General features: G+C 37.3%; 1 protein-coding gene across 3 annotated transcripts in view; it reads right to left on the bottom strand.

Moving 5' to 3' along the window:
- LOC117426976 (integrin alpha-4-like) overlaps nt 1-11,002 on the bottom strand; it is a 32,970-nt gene extending 21,968 nt beyond the window's left edge. For 2 of the 3 annotated variants that reach the window (XM_034045262.3, XM_059033624.1), the window contains exons 1-11: nt 10,562-11,002; nt 9,859-9,977; nt 5,027-5,133; nt 4,677-4,809; nt 3,464-3,531; nt 2,906-3,035; nt 2,346-2,431; nt 1,678-1,740; nt 1,444-1,581; nt 777-885; nt 41-135 (exon numbers count right to left, since the gene is read on the bottom strand). In XM_034045262.3, the coding sequence (XP_033901153.3) occupies nt 41-135; nt 777-885; nt 1,444-1,581; nt 1,678-1,740; nt 2,346-2,431; nt 2,906-3,035; nt 3,464-3,531; nt 4,677-4,809; nt 5,027-5,133; nt 9,859-9,977; nt 10,562-10,749 (1,236 nt within the window). In that variant the 5' untranslated portion in view covers nt 10,750-11,002. The remainder of the gene's footprint in view (nt 1-40; nt 136-776; nt 886-1,443; nt 1,582-1,677; nt 1,741-2,345; nt 2,432-2,905; nt 3,036-3,463; nt 3,532-4,676; nt 4,810-5,026; nt 5,134-9,858; nt 9,978-10,561) is intronic. The other variant, XM_059033625.1, reaches the window with a different exon arrangement.
- Between the last annotated feature and the right edge of the window lie 6,199 nt (nt 11,003-17,201).

Below are 17,201 nucleotides of genomic sequence, written 5' to 3'. Positions count from 1 at the left end.
TTTTACTGTTCAATGCACATATGGCAACTGTAAAACTTACTTGGGAATAGGACTGAGATATCCCTTTCTTCCTGCCATTGTAGATGTAAATAGCTCCCTGTAGATCTTCTTCCTGGGGAGCCCCAATAGCAACATCTGAAAGGGATTTAGTTAAATAAAAATAAATCACCACCCTGATTTCAAGTAAACATGTGAAACATTGTAAAAAAAATGCTTAGTTGCAAATGCCTTTTTAATTGCCATTTTAAAAAAGCATAGAACGCTTCTCATTAAGCTGCATGCATTTGTCATTCAGGTGCTGGTCAGCACTTTAGGTAAATTGAAGTTCAACAACATCAAGAACAAAAAGGCCAAACTTAAACCTAAAGGAACCATGAAATATATAAAAAAAAAAAACTAAAAAAAAACTTTATTCTAGCTTCAATGGTAATGGTAAAAAGAACACTTAAAATATGATACCTGCAGTTTTATGTTTTCATTATACAACTACATCCAGTTATTTTTTTTCTTTTTAGTAGATTGCTTAATTAATATAACAAAATAATATAATACTGGATTTCCATGTTGTTTTTCTTGATTCCTCCAATGAAATGGCTAAGGTTTAATATTTAAAATAACAAATATATATGAATTACTGCACATACCAGTATCTAGTAAGATTATCCGAGTCCCTACAAATATTGCAAGAATAATGAATTTAACGAAACACTTTAGAGCTGCTTTGAGAGTGTTAAATATTTCTTCAATGTGGCGTACAGTATAGGCCTGCTTCTTACCTGGAAAACCATCATCATCAATGTCTCCTAGATTTGTGATAGTTTCTCCAAACCTTGCTGAATACGAGTCACTCCCCACCAATTCAAAATCTAGCTCCTTCATATCAGCCTTGAAAAACACAAATTTGTCATAAATGTTGTAATTTTAAAGAATAACATTTATCTCCTAAAACATCTTTATAGGATCAAGCTGTCTCCAGCCAAATTACTAAAAAAAAAAATGCTGCTGTAAATTATATCATATATGATCTAGATTTTAAGATTTATGATGTGACCTACACACTAAAATGAATGAAAATGTTAATGAAAACATGTTCTGGATAATTACACTCTTACACCATTGCCTTTTATGCCTTTTTTAAAACAAGCATTTAATACGCATTATGAACCTCAAAATTGCGGTAGGCTGAGAACTCTGTACATACTTGAACAGGGGTATTTTAAAAACACTGGACACACATTACATTAAAGTATGACTTCTGGGGGTTAGATCTTTGCTAAGGTATGCTGCCTTACAGTAAACCCTTTATTACAGGAAACCCATAATTTAAACCTTCATAATCACTGCGCAATTATATATTTTATATGTTTTATTTTTTATAATCACATACATATTTCATGCATTGTAAAAGGAACAGACAAAGCACAACAAAGGTGTTTTACTTACATTGCCCAAGTTCATATAAATGTAAACTCTTCCTTCCTCCCTTACAGTGCTGTACATTGGAGCCCCAACCAGTAAGTCAGACAGCCCATCTGAATTGAGGTCAACAGCACAGACAGAAGAACCAAAATAGGAACCGAGCTGCATAGAAGAAAAAATACTTCTCGTTAACATTTTTAGTAAAAACAAAACAGACAAAAAACAAACTAGATTAAATTAAACATATACGGTTCTTACCTTCTTGCCGCTTGCTTCAAAAACTATTGACAAAGACTTGGACTTAAATGTAAAGATATAGGCCTGAAAAAGAGCACATTTGTCAGTACATTGGAAACGGGTTTCCAGCCTGCTGTACATGGGACTAGCACAGTAATCAACAAATATTTCAGTACATCCAGAATACTCAAATACTTGAGACACAGTCAGGTTCACTATTATCCGGTGTGTACAAAGTATGAGTCCATCTGCTTTGAAAAGTGGTATTCACAAGCACCAACAGTATAAAATCAGACTATGCATAAAAGGATCACTGCTGTTTATTGTTGTATACAGTTACAATGGAGCAAAATTGTTTATACAGGTGTAAAGGAGAGCTAACAGCTGATAACCAAATTCACACCATATATGAACTTAACAAGTTCCTGTCAAATGTTACTTTGTAGAGTAAAATTGTATGCAACAAATCAATGTTAAATGACATCACATCTGCTTATGACCCATTTTTTGCTCTATTTAGATCAGTATCACAAGCCACAAAGCACTGCAGCCAAATGCTAACATCCTTGAATGAGTCTGTGCTATGTTTGTCAACGTTAACATAGCACAATTACTGTAATCTAAGGAAGTGGAGTACATTCATTTTCTCAACAATTGTTACCGAAAGAATTATTACAATGAATTCTTACTTTACCAGTCTGCCCATGCTGGGGTGCCCCTCCTACAACTTCAGTGCCCTGGGGGTGAATGAAGTGTCCAGCACCAACAGAATATCCTAAAAAAGAAAAGAAAAACAAGATATGTTCAAACTGTGACAGCAAGCTACACAGCTACAAATCCACATCCTGTTATTATATAGCTTGTACAAAGGATGACCTAAATTGCTTCTTTTGAGACCAAAGAATACACAAACAGTATTTCACATGCTCTAGGGGTTTATTTTAGGGGAACTGAAAATGTGATTCACTAAATATATGGAAATATGGAAGTATTATTTATAGAGAGAAACAGATAAACAGGGACAAGCGTATGTACTAGGGCCCATAGCGTAGAAGCTTTCCCTCATAGCTCTGTGAGCAGACCTGTCCTGCCCTAAAAGCCCCACTCCACTCTCAAGAGAGCTTCATTGTGTGCTGAACTGTGCTACATTGTGTGGTGTATTTTTGCAGGAAGACCACTGGACCATTCCTTAACTTGTGACGTCACCATTTTTTATAACTTAAAAAAAAAGAAACCAAGAGATTCTTACCTAGGTAGCTTCCATAAAGGACTACGTTTTCATCATCAACGTATGCATGTAACGTGTTGTCGGATGTGTTATACACTAAAACAGAACCTGTCCAGTAAAAAGATCCAGGGGCTCCAATAACAATCAAATCCTACAAAACAATATGCATTAAATGTTAGAAAATGTTGCATATTTAACACTGTGGAAGGCAGAAAGTTCAAGCATAGCTAAGATCTTTCTTTAAAGTTTTATTCAGATTTTGTGTTTGTAGTTACGAATAAATAATGTTCAACAACTAAATGGTATGTAAGGGATTCTGATTTTATGGGTTTTTTATGGGATTTTATTTTTAAAAGATTTAACCAGAAATGTTTTTAATCATTGAGTATGTTTTTTAAATAAAACATACAAATCAGAACCCATAGTTACATTAGTGATCTAAACATATTAATTATAAGTATTACCACCATTTAGTGATGTTAATAAAGGGGCTGCCGCTATATAGCTCATTAAAATAGACACTGTGGTCTATATGACCCTTTTTCTACAAGGAGACAATAGGAAATAAAAGCATGATACCTCCATTAGGAAATTAGACATCCCAGCTTGACAGGAGCCATAGTTGTCACCAAATTTTCGTTGGTTTTCTGAAAATAAAACAAACAAAAAAAATAAATTGACATCCATACTTAATGTAAGCAGGACAATTCATATATTTTTAGAAATAATTTAGTACCTTTAAATATACAACAAGTGGACCTCACTACACTGCTGTTTCTATGTAAATCTGTATGTTACTGTGACAGGGTGGACGAGTGGTGACATCAGGCCAGAAGCAGGAACCAAAAAACTGACACCAGGAAGTACTGCAGTTCAAAGAGACGCTGCACGCCGTTTATTCAGATACAAAAAAAAATTAATAATAATATTTAAACAGAAAACACAGTGCTCACAGAGCAAAATAAAAGTTCAAACAATACAAATCTCAAACACAAAATAAACAATACCGGTCAGGCTGGGCAGTAGCCTTCACTGATCCTGTATTTCTTTTTAAGTTTTGTTTCTCTCTCGCTCCTCTCGCTCTCTCCGCTCTTGCTCTTAACACCCACGAGGTATTTTAAAACAAAACACACGGCTGCGCCGTAAATACATTTTTATAAATACCAAAACAATAACAAAACCTGCTGCGCTTCGCCATCATATATAAATAAATCATAACGATAATAATAATAATAATAATAATAATAATACAAAACAAATACAAAATAACACAGGGGCAGAGTGGGAAACCCCGTTCTAAAAATTAATAAACAAAACACTGTACAGGGCTCCTCGCCCTGTTACAGTTACACAGTATCATTATATTGCGCAATAAACCAGGTATACAACAGGTACAGGGATGTATTCATCTGTCGTATGTAACAAACTAAAAGAAACAGCTGTGATGTGTTTTATTTGGCATATTCCCTGCCCAGAATCTTGAATGTACAGACCCAAACTATGCCCCTGAGAATGTGGATAGTTTAGCCAGTGTAACCAATTTAATTGTTCAGATTAATGCAACCACCTGGAAATTGATTACTTGATTAATTTTTCAATTGCCTGCACTGCTAGGATTGAACAGATGTATCTTGCACCACTGTGCTGTCAGACTATGTTTTATTTTTGAGAAAATAAAAAAGTGAGAAGCCAATTGCTTTCTTCTTGATGCCATCTTTTCGTTCCATCTCTACATACCTGAGCTGTGACACCAGGTTTGCAAGTACTGCCATACATAAAGAGCCATGCTTACCTATATAACATGGAGTCATTGGCTGACTGCTGGAGTTTAAGTCTGGTTGTATCTTGTAACAAACACCATGGGGTAGTTTATTTTGATGATCTCCATGCGTGTAAAAAACGTTTTTCCAGCGATGTCCACATGCCTATTGGAGAAAAAAGAGTTCACTCTATATACAGCCTTTAAAAATGTTTTTTTTTCAATATCTTCACAATTGCCATTGAATGTATTAAGTTATTGTAGTATTTCTTAATTCAGTGTTTAATGGTTATGGATGTATGTATAGCCTGTACAGAAGAAAACACTTGGTTATTTTATACACAAATTAGACAGAATTTTCTTTTCACTTTAGATTTACATACCACAATATACCCATCAGTTTGGGGTTGTCTGGATAAACTAACACCAAACCACTGGTTATCTCTCTCTGCTTGGCATGTTCTCCCACATGGGACTTCCTTTTCACTTCCTGAAATATAATCAGTCATGTTTGTGATATGATCTGGAAGCAACACTACAGAAGAAACAAATAAACTATATTTATAATGCAGTATCTCAAATAGTCATTTGTCTTGTGCAATACCCATGATCGACCTTGACTTTAAGAATCATGGAATACAGTTATGTACTGGATGTGAAGCAAATAAACAGTGTTAGGTCTACAGCACCTGGAAACCCCAAAAAGTCACATGACCATAACATAGGCAATAGAAGGTCATTGTAGGATGCCTACTGGTCACATGTCAAAGTGAACAAGTAGAGTCTTCCATAAAATTTAAAGTATGAAGTCTTCATCTCAATTGGTTTAAGAGATATAGCAGTTGAAATAGTGGTGACACCCGAGGTGGGTTTACAAAAACATTAAAGCTCCGCCCACAGTGATGCTTAATAATAAGATTCAGTCCTCCACAGTAACAGTTTACTTTATTCTAATGTGATGTTAAAAAGGAAGCAATTAGCAAGGCAGAGGAAAGGTTTACACTCTTAAAACTCATCCCAGCTTTGCATTTTAATTTAGACCTGCTATTTGATATGCAAATGAGTTTGTCTGGAACGTATCAGCAGCACCTTTTGGTGTGTCAATATGTAGCATTAGAAAAGTGCACCAAACAAGACAATCAAACCTCAGTCTGTTTTTGTTTGAATGTGTGCCCATTAAACAACATGTTACTTTCACACAAAGTTGTGAATGGAGCCTTAAGATCACTGGTACCTAGTTGTGATGCAGTTTTATGCTAGCATAGTGTCAAAGCAGAAAGCATTGTAAAGCCTAGAGGGTTATGGTAAAAGATCTTTAAAAACATGGCAAGCCATGGCAAAAGCATGGGGAAAACTTTTATAAAGGGTTGTTCGAGTATAGGATTTTGTAAAACAGAAAAAAAATGATAATTTTGGAAGTCATGCCAGCCTTGGCACATATGTTTACTCCCATTCCGAATGTTCACATAGATTTCACTTAAATGCATTGAAGTGCTGGCTTCTGGAATAAATTAATAAAACATAGGAAAACGCAGAACTGCAAAAACCTCTTGAGAGAACTTAATATTAAACATGTTATGTGGTGAGTATGTGATTGTGGCAGAGTGGTTGCAGTGATGACATCATGGACCAGGAAGGAGCAACACATAAACAAAGAAGGGGTAGTGAAACTGAGCGCTATGGCGCTCAGCTATTTTATTAAATAATAAAACAAAAAGATTAAAACCAAACACAAAACACCACAAAACAAAAGGGCACGTTGGCCAAACAAACAATAATGAAACAAGTATATTTAAATATAGCAATTGTTTTTCTCTCCACAAAGCACGTCTCGCCTCCGACACTCTCCCCGAGGGTAGAGAGCTGCAGGTTTATATACAGTGACCATCTCCCGATTAGCAACAATTAATCAATGAATTAACTCGGGAGATGGTCACCGTCTGCACGAGTTTAATAAGGATGCGTGACTGTCAGCTAGTTAAATAAATCACTAGCTGATCAGTCACGCATCCTCACGAGGTTTTTTAAAATACAAAAACAATAAAGTCATATAAACATAAATCATAATATAAAATAAATGATAAACAAAGGGGCAGGACACTCCGCCACAATGATACCGTACTTCAAAGGATAAATCTGTAGAGTAAGTTGAAGCTGCACACAACAGAGACTGACACCTAGAAAACCCTGAACTAGAGACTGTTTAGTCTGTCTGTCCTTACTTTTCTCCCTCCTAGCTGGCAGAGTCACTATCTGACTTGACATCTTTTTTGAAGCAGTAAACTCTTTCTGAAGCTCCAAAGCTTCACATTTGGATAAGCTGGGGTAAACACACAGCAAGAGTCACACTTTTTATATTTTTCATAGATACTTAACAGCACCCTTATCTTTTATTATTGTGCACAATATTAAACATTTTACTTGTAGTTTTATAAGGGCTGTGTTTGACCTCCCTGAACCTAAACCCTGACCTTGCATTTCCTTTTGGAATTTCTGTGTCACCATGGTAACCATAATGCCTGTTATATGAAATAAAGGGAATTGGTGTGACATCATCTTCCCGTCTGGAAAGCAAGGGCATACAAAACTGACATACAACTTTTGTTCCCTAAGATTTCAGCATATTTTCCTCTTGAGGTCTTTCTGCTATAATTTGGCCAGTTGTCAGTTTAATTACACATTGGCTTTTAATAGAATGTGGGGCTGTCACATATGTATAGGCTATATGAAGGGGGAAAATGCACACAGTACTTGCATATATGTTAAAAAAAACGAAATAATTCAAAACTTTATATTAAGATAAAAATGCATAATACAGTAGTCAATTAACTAATTGGGGCCGATACTAGTTTGCATAATTGATTTGTATTGATAATCGAACAGGTATTAATAACAATTACTGTATCTTTAATAATGTATAGAATAAAGTTAACACACACACACACAAGTACTTAGTACACAAGTACCTAATGATGATATATAGATAGTAACCTATTCTATCACATTACGCATACAAAATTACAAAGCTTTACAAATCATTAAATTAAAGCAATTTGGTAAAACTTTAACACCTACAGTTAAGGTAATGAAATACTGTAATTAAATGTACCATATAACAAACTTTGAAGATCAAAGAATACAATTCAGTTCAACTTTGACACATTACAGAACTTTAGGAATCATTAAACGTCACAAATTCAGTAACATTTTCCGATATGTGGACACTTGCTGTTAAGGAACTGTAATAACATGCAATTTAAATGAATAAAATAAAAGTCCTTAGCTGCTTAACAGACAGGATCTCGATCCCTTACTGACGAAATAGAAGAAAAATCAAGAACAAGGTGACTGTTTTAATTTGCTTAACTGCAACAATTTAAAGCACACAATGCTCCATCTTAGGTTTTGGTGGTCTGAATAATAATTAGACAGTATTATTATTATTTATTTATTAGCAGACGCCCTCATCCAGGGCGACTTACAATTGTTACAAGATATCACATTATTTTTACATACAATTGCATTATTTTTTTACACATTATTTTTTACATACAATTACCCATTTATACAGTTGGATTTTTACTGGAGCAATCTAGGTAAAGTACCATGCTCAAGGGTACAAGGGTACAACAGCAACTAACTGGGATTGAACCCATGACCCTCTGGTCAAGAGCCCACAGCCCTAACCACTACTCCACACTGCTGCCAGTAGGGTTGATCAAAGATTTGATAATTGACTCTCTACTGTAATTATATATTTGATTCTATAACAATCATATTTATATTACACAACAGCTACTACTGACACGTAACTTAGTTCATTCACTCCCTATAAGCCTCCCTATGTACCTGGGGTCCATTTACCAGCACTGAACTTTTGAACAAGGTGCAAGGCAGTAAACTTCTTTCTCTCTCTCTCTCTCTCTCTCTCTCTCTCTCTCTCTCTCTCTCTCTCTCTCTCTCTCTCTCTCTCTCTCTCTCTCTCTCTCTCTCTCTCTCTCTCTCTCTCTCTCTCTCTCTCTCTCTCTCTCTCTCTCTCTCTCTCTCTCTCTCTCTCTCTCTCTCTCTCTCTCTCTCTCTCTCTCTCTCTCTCATAATATTTCATGTGTAACATGTAATGCCGTCCTGAACACCAGATGTACAATAGGCTACTTGATCTTTGTTTATCCTACTATGGAAACAACAAAGGCTGGGAAATCCAGTCTACCAAGGTTTGCACAAGTTAACATACAGATGCCTTGACCAGACTGCACCTAGCTGCCTCCAGACCCTCATCTCTCCCTACACCCCCACTCGACCTCTCCGCTCCGCCTGCACTAGAAGACTAGCTCTACCTCCGCTACGCTCCCCTGCCTCCCGAGCCCGCTCCTTCTCCACCCTTGCTCCGCAGTGGTGGAACGACCTTCCTACAGATGTCAGGACTGCCCAGTCCCTGACCACATTCCGGCGCCTCCTTAAGACTCACCTCTTCAAACAGCACCTGTAGAACTCCTCTGTTGTATCCTGGGACACTATCACCCTTCATTTAAATGTGCTTTATTTTGCTCTTATCTGCACCCTATTTAATCCTGTACTTCAGAATATTGTAATCTGCCAAGTGTTTAACCTGTAGTATTTTGTACTTAATCATATCCTGATGTAACTATCACTATTTAATCATATCCTGATGTAACTATCACTTATCTGCTGTATTATTGAATTGTGGTTTGTCACACTTGAACAAAAATTATTGTATTTCTTGTATTGTAACACTTGAATGTATTTGTATTTGCTTGCGATTGTAAGTCGCCCTGGATAAGGGCGTCTGCTAAGAAATAAATAATAATAATACATTCTAGGGGCAATGCAATCATATGTTTTGTGTTCATAGAAAGACGAAAGTGCATCACATTAACGCAATAGTCATTAGGTGAGTTTTATACAGCGCTTGGTAGGTCGTAAAATGATGCTGTGAATAACTGAAGTGCAGAAAAAAATATAGTTTCTATGAACAGGCATTCCCAAACAACCAGAGTTTATAGGCTCCGTGAAGTTGCCCCCCCGACAAACAGCACAAACGATTACTCATATATATCATTCGTTTGTGCCGGTTTGTGCTTCGATAAGAGGATAGTTTATGGTACCCAAAGATGTTTAAATCGATCAAATTTGTTAAAACCAATATAACATCAATATGAAGTTTTGTAATACAAAAGTTTCAAAATCCAATACCAACCCATTGATAGCTGCTCACAGTCCTCAGACGTGTTTTTGATGTTGCATCTGTAAACCGCACCGGGATTTGCAATGGAAGGGTTGAAAGTTGAATTAGCCACTGGAGCTCCCACTAAGATCCTAACACACACAGAATGATGCTTGTGAGTCGTGACAGACTTGAGTTTGCACAAAAATGGATTCAAATGAGTTCAGTGGCACAGATTGAACCATTATTATTACGAATACATTTTGAATGCACGGTGACATTGCTGCACAACACCGAACACACTGTAGCATTATTGTACCCACGCTACTGCAGTTACTGTATTTTATTTGATTCGCACTACCATCTGTTTTAAACGGGAAGCTGTTGTTTTTTATACATATATTAAAATAGAGCAGCGATACAACAATTACACGGCTGAGTATGCTAGACATAAGCGTGACAAAAAGTTCCATATATTAACATTATTTTTTAGGCAAAATGTCCCATATAAAAAAACAAGACACAGTATGTAATAAAACGATACCATATATTCGCAGACTGTAGATTACTGCATTCAACCTGCAATTAGTGTAACGTCTATGGCACACTGCACAAGACAACTTTTATAAGTCTCGTGCTGTGCTGTGGGTGCATGTTTTGAATGGGAATGTTGAGAATAGTTTTGTCACTCATTCATTTTACAGCAATGAAACTACTTGTTCAGGTTTAAACTTACCATTTTTGATTTCCATGGCTGTGCAATGAAACTGAATATCCAAATAAAGAACCATTGGGACCGCGAAAAGCCATAGAATGTTCCACATCCAAATTGTAGCAACCCGCACAGCCAACGAAACAACAAACGCACGCCAACCTCATGATATCAGACCACCTAAAAGGTTTACTTAAAAAAATCTGTTCCATGTTTTAAACTGTCACCTGATGTCCTAGAAGTATTTGCTGCAAGAAAACAGTACGGGAAGCGTGTTTTCTTAAAGAAAACAAAAAAGAAAGAAAAAAAAGGTACCCAGTGTGATATTTTTACATTACACTGCTCAAATGTTACAGCAGTTTTAAAGTTACAGCGCTTTTCTCCTGTTGCTTTTATTACCCTCATCAACAGGACGACTTGAGCAGCTGAAGACGTCACGTGCGAATTGAGCTACACAACCCAGGATTGATTGAGGGAGCATTTACCATCCAGGCACGCGCGCTCAGGGCATACAGCTGCAGATTGCACTATAGATGCGTAAAACTTTTTGGCAGTATACCATTCGTAATGAATGGCTGCTATTAGATTTATTTTTTTATCCGTGACTCATTTACCCACCGCCGACCCCTCCTGTCGCCCTCCACCCACACATACATACACGTTCCATATCAATGTAGCTTATTTTATTCAGGCAAGCAAGGGACCTTTTTTATAGTCCGTAGTGTGTGTGCTTGCCAAAAGGAATTGCATTCGTGTTGTTCAGGTTGGAATGGACACTTAGATTAACAACAAATAATAATAACATCCTGCAATTATATCAATGTTGTAATATTAGTGTAGAGATAATGCAATACAGGAGCCATGAGCCATTATAGGACCCTTCTGTACAAGCTCTGTGTAAACAGGAGTGGGTAATATATAAACAACCCTTTATCGTTGGGAGTTGGGATTTTTGAATGAACATTTTTCTCTTCAGTTTAAGTGAAGCTTCTTTGTTATAGAACTAATTAAAATCACTTTCACTTTTCCCAAACTCCCATAAGTAAATACAACCCTAATACAGAAGACATATAAGGAATAGAAGCTCCAGTTCCACCGGTCCACCTTGACTGGATTCATTTGGTATTATGAATTTCATGGAATGATCTTGGGTTATCCTTACCAGGGCTCACTTGATAGAGAGCACTAGGACATAATTGGCTATGTTTTCAGTAGAAAGAATATTGTGGAAGTCCTGAGCCATACCTTTTGCAAAAATGTAGCATATCTAGAATAGCATAACCCCACTACCTCGTGAGATGAGAATTGTTTGGTTAGATGGCATCTCATATAACCATATGGTATTCATATGTTGCAATTCACACGACAACAACCTCATGAGTTATTTGCAGCAAACTGAGTTCAAGGAAAACGATTCTACTAAATACCAAGTAGAAGAAGTCTCCTGCAGTAAACCCAAATATCTTATTGCCCGACTCAGATGATAATATAATGCATCAGATAAGTTGAACACTGTTTATTGTATCCTGTGAAACACAGTTTATCTTTCATTTAAACAAAAATAATAAACCAGATGAGTGGCCTCTCTGATGTAAGATACAGTTGTTTAAAGCTACAATGCAGAAGTAAAGACTTGTGTATATTAATATATTGTGAAGCAAATGTATTTAGCAAATATCTGCCAATGAGGATGCACAATAAAAGAAGACATACGTACCAGATGAGATCAAACATCGCCCTCTGTACTGGTTTTGCAATGGAATTTTAGTGTATAACAAAATAATTCTAGACTAGATCATTATCATATCTAGAACTAGACTTATCCATTGTTTACAGAGTACAGTGGGCTCGACTTAGTTTCTGCATTAGCAGTCGGAAATCTGCATATTGGCAAGTTCAGCAGGGGTTCACATGTGAGCAGCACCTTATTTTGAACCATCTGCATATTTCAATTCCTGGGATCAGTCATCAGTTAATGAGTACTTTTGCTGTTCCGAGCAAGACTATCTTTCTTTGTCAACCCGTCTGCCCATACCGTCTCCTCTTTCCATCCTGTTTTTATTGGGGGTGGGGGAGTCAGTTTATTGCCAGGCAAATGGAGACGCATCATAATTAGGTTACCTCTTTAGGAAAACAAAATACACACAAGCCCTTCCTGCCACCTTAAATGGCAAAAAAAGACATCGAACATTCTTGTCTCAATTAGAATACTGGCTGAGGGCCATTCCTAATAATGACTGGAATGGACCCATTCTCTGGAAAGGGACAATTTAGGGAAATCTCAATCAACCAAAGAAAGTTCACAAGGATGCCTCCCCCAGCCTGGAATGACACGAGCCAGGACTTGAAGATCACCCGGAGCCTGGTTTAGATCTCCAGGGTTTTACAAACTACACATTTCTGCTGAGCCATATTTTAATCATCTTTTGAGGCACTGAATAGCATTTTTTTAAGTATATTTGTAGATGCTCCCAGAATTGTGGATGTTCCAGGAGCATTCACCTCTGGAGTTAGAGACAAACTGCATCTTTTTATTTATTTGTACCCCATTTTACACAACAGTTTTACCATTTAAAAAGAAACATTAAGAGCCTTAAAAAAAATGCTTTTGGGAAGTTTTATAAATAAGAAGAAAAAATGCCAAGGCCTAATTGGCAGTGAAAAATGGTGAAGAACTTGAAAAGTGGAAAGTCACACTGCAAAGTGCCTGATGTATGACAGCAATCAGACTTAAACTATACCAGAAGTGTTTTAGCACTTAAAAGCTGGCGGTATTTGTACATCAAGCACTGTATCAATGTACATGAACTATTAGCTGTTTAAATACTGGAACCAGTATATCCTTCTAGATTACCCTTTCACAAGTTCACAATGTTTTGCTTTGAACTTATGATGTCCTCAGAGGGTTTTTATTTATTTATTTATTTATTTATTTATTTATTTATTACTTTTTTTTACAAAAACTCATACCACTCTAGGTCTGTGTCATTACATTACCACCAATAGAAATAACTACTCCACACAACTCCTCATCCAGACCCTGGTACTCTCCCGCCTAGACTACTGCAACTCCTTCCTGGTTGGCCTCCCTGCGTCCGCCACCCATCCGCTCCAGCCCATTCAGAACTCCACTGCTCATCTAGTGTTCTCTCCGTCTCGCTTCTCCCATGCTACTCCACTGCTCTGTTCACTCCACTGGCTCCTGATCACCGCTCGCATCCAGTTCAAGAATCTTGTACTTGCCTACTGATGCCTTGACCAGACTGCACCCAGCTACCTCCAGACCCTCATCTCTCCCTACACCCCCACCCACCCTCTCCGCTCCGCCTGCACTAGAAGACTGGCCGTACCTCCTCTACGCTCCCCTGCCTCCAGAGCCCGCTCCTTCTCCACCCTCGCCCCGCAGTGGTGGAACGACCTTCCTACGGATGTCAGGACTGCCCAGTCCCTGACCACCTTCCGGCACCTCCTCAAGACACACCTCTTCAGACAACACCTGTAAAACTCACCTCTCCCCTTCTGGTCAATATAGCACTCTGCCTTTAATGCACTTTAACTTGCACTTGTCTGTTCCCTATTTTACTGTATTTAATCCTGCACTTAACCCAATCTGTAGTATTTTGTATTTCACTTGCACTCATATCTAACCCTGATGTAACTATCAGCACTGTTATCTGCTCTTGAACTGCCCGATATCAAATCGTACTGTGTTTTGTATTTGCTCTTATTAGAACTGAAGTCATTGTATTTTGTATCTTGCTTTTAATTGTACTGTAATTCTTGATAGGCATTTTTTTGTATACAACTGTAAGTCGCTCTGGGTAAGGGCGTCTGCTAAGAAATAATAATAATAATAATAATAATAATAATAATAATAATAATAATAATAATAATAATAATAATAATAATAATATACTTACCGGTTGTGACCACTGTTCCAAAGCCATGATAAAGGATTATCATGTCTTTGGAGGATTTGTTTATTAAAATGTATACACATATTTTAAAATAAAATATATCATTACCTTCAGCAATTCAGTGTTAATTTCTAACACAAGAATAATTCAATTGTGAATTGATTATAAGTTTCTTCTATTCCAGTTAAAGTTTTCTTGTTTCTTTATTGGGGATAAGATATATGCAACTTTGCATAATCTTATATTCAGTGCAGCGATGCAAGGTTTTTAAATTATGAGATGTTGTTCATGCTGCCTCTGGTCAGTATAGTAGTGAGCCATCAAACGTGAAAATAGAATTTGAAAAATGTGTTTGCTTTGTCAAGAGTTTCACGCTGTCTTTAGCATGTTAAATACCTCAATAAAAATATACCCCCAGGTAACTTAATTGTCCACCCACTAAAAAGGTACATTTAATATTCAAGTGGATTTGAAATCCTTTTATAATAGCAGTAAGGCACCACAGGGGGTGGGTTACCATGAGGTAAGCATTTCCCCAGGGTTAGAAGAGATAATGACCCTCTTACCTCATAATCCCCAGGTCTGTGGTTATTTCAAGATACTCATCCACTGGAGTCTATTACTACAGTGATGTTACGAATAGGTGGTACATTTAAAAAGAAGATCAGATCGTAATGCCTCTTTTTTCATGAGACATGAGAATAGCATGTTCATACATGCCTTCTATTTTATTTTTAATTGCCCTAACTTGTGTGCATCAAAAGTGTGCAACTGCAGGGTCATTTTAAACTTGCTCCACATCCACATTTAAACATCTCCAGAGAAATGAACAGGCCAACTTACACCTATATATATATATATATATATATATATATATATATATATATATACTGCATTTCCAATACATTATTGATGACCCTTACAACACATTTAATTAGTTTTGGAAATAAAATGACTGGTCGTACGGAGTGCATTAAGTGTTAACAAAATATTGTACATTACTTCATGCAATACATACTCTGATTAATTATGCTTCTATCATCTGAGAATAAATCATTAAAAAATGGCGGCAGAATGTTAATTGCCAGTTCTACCCCATAAAATAAAGAACAGATGTTACTTTAATACAAACTGGCAATGCACAAATCCCTAAGGTAGGAGATTAAAATCTTCCTTCAATTCCTCACAGAGATTTAGGATGGCATGCTGGTCCAATTGGAACTGGCACATACTGTCTGTCCTAGAAAGCTGTGACTCCTTTGCAAATTTCTTATGATTGTATTGAAACATTTATCAGAGACCTAGATGAATTGGGAGAATAAGGGACAAAAATCAAGCATGGTGCCAGCAGACATTAGAAGAACTGACCTGAACTCTCCCTGCCAATTATTCCTGGGCTTCTTACGGACAGAGACCCTAATCAAAATTATACAAAACAGGATCGGACTCAGACCCGCACACACAGGAAAAACAAAAATCAGAGGCCAGGGCTTGTTGGAAAACCCCACCATGAAGCACCACACCACAAATGCTGAGCTTTTCTTAAAACACTGGTGCACAAGCCTGGTTCCCTACACAACCACACGAGCGGGCTGCATAACGGAGGTCATACAGTGTTTGTTCACAGCCCGTTCCCAATAACACAAAACAAACCACAGGGATTCATTTAGCAAGTGTCTCTTCTAATTGCAAGTCCATCGAACACCTCCAGCTGGCTGTGGATTCTTCAGTAATCCAGATAGAAACTAGTGCCGGAACTGCAGGAACCACTGTGACCTATGACCCTTAAAATGATCTATGTAGTTCAGTGGGGCTACTGCCCTTCCCTCCCCCAGGATTGCTACAATATGGTATTTTTGTGATGTGGCCAAATGAACACAAGGGGCTACTAAATTCATTTCACTTCATGACCTGAGCCAGATTCTAACCCAGGCATGTGAGTGTAGTGTGCTTATACCCTGAAACCACATAGCCCCCCTTTGTATGTGTATGGTCTCTAACATTTACATTCGAGCACTATTAAAAAACTTACATGAAAGCAAGGATCAAAATACAACGGGAGGAGGGGCTAAGCGATTTCCTCATCAGAACTGTTAGGATTTATATTCTTGCAGATTACTATTTTCAAAGGATAGAATCAAATGTTTTTTAAGGATTATTTGTCACAGTTTTGTTAAATCAATTCAGATTCACCAAAACAGATTAAAAAACCCAACAAAGTCTATTTTGAACCCTGTGTAATATATATATAGTGAATGCGGTTACAGTGAGCACATTCCTGATCTCACGGCTGTACGGGTGTCCACATGATCGATGGCTGAACCTGATTCATCCCTATTTACAAATTGGGACTGCTAATATCAGCTTAATGGTGGCAGAATGGGAATGATTGGAAGTCAAGTTGTTTTTTACATTGTTCCTCCCTGTCATTTTTTTTGAGGATGGAAGCACTGGCTCAGCTGTGCCACTCAGCAGTCAGCAGCATCAGCAGTCAGCAGTGGCGATGAATCCAGCTGAAACTGCAGCAGAGCCTGTTTTATCATTCTGATGACATTACACTGATTTAATTTCCATGCTGTGAAGACATTTGGCACCACTTGGACCCAAGCCCTGACATCTTTATTGAAGGGCAAATTGAATAAAAAGAAATCTCATAACATATCAGCATGGGCACTGCCAATCTCTGATACTTGTCCTTTATTGAAGGGCATTTTATATCACTGCAGCCTCTGCAAACAAGAGAAAAG

This window comes from Acipenser ruthenus, chromosome 11, assembly GCF_902713425.1.
Source record: "Acipenser ruthenus chromosome 11, fAciRut3.2 maternal haplotype, whole genome shotgun sequence".
Taxonomy (NCBI): Eukaryota; Metazoa; Chordata; class Actinopteri; order Acipenseriformes; family Acipenseridae; genus Acipenser; species Acipenser ruthenus.
This window is presented reverse-complemented; position numbering and strand designations above follow the sequence as displayed.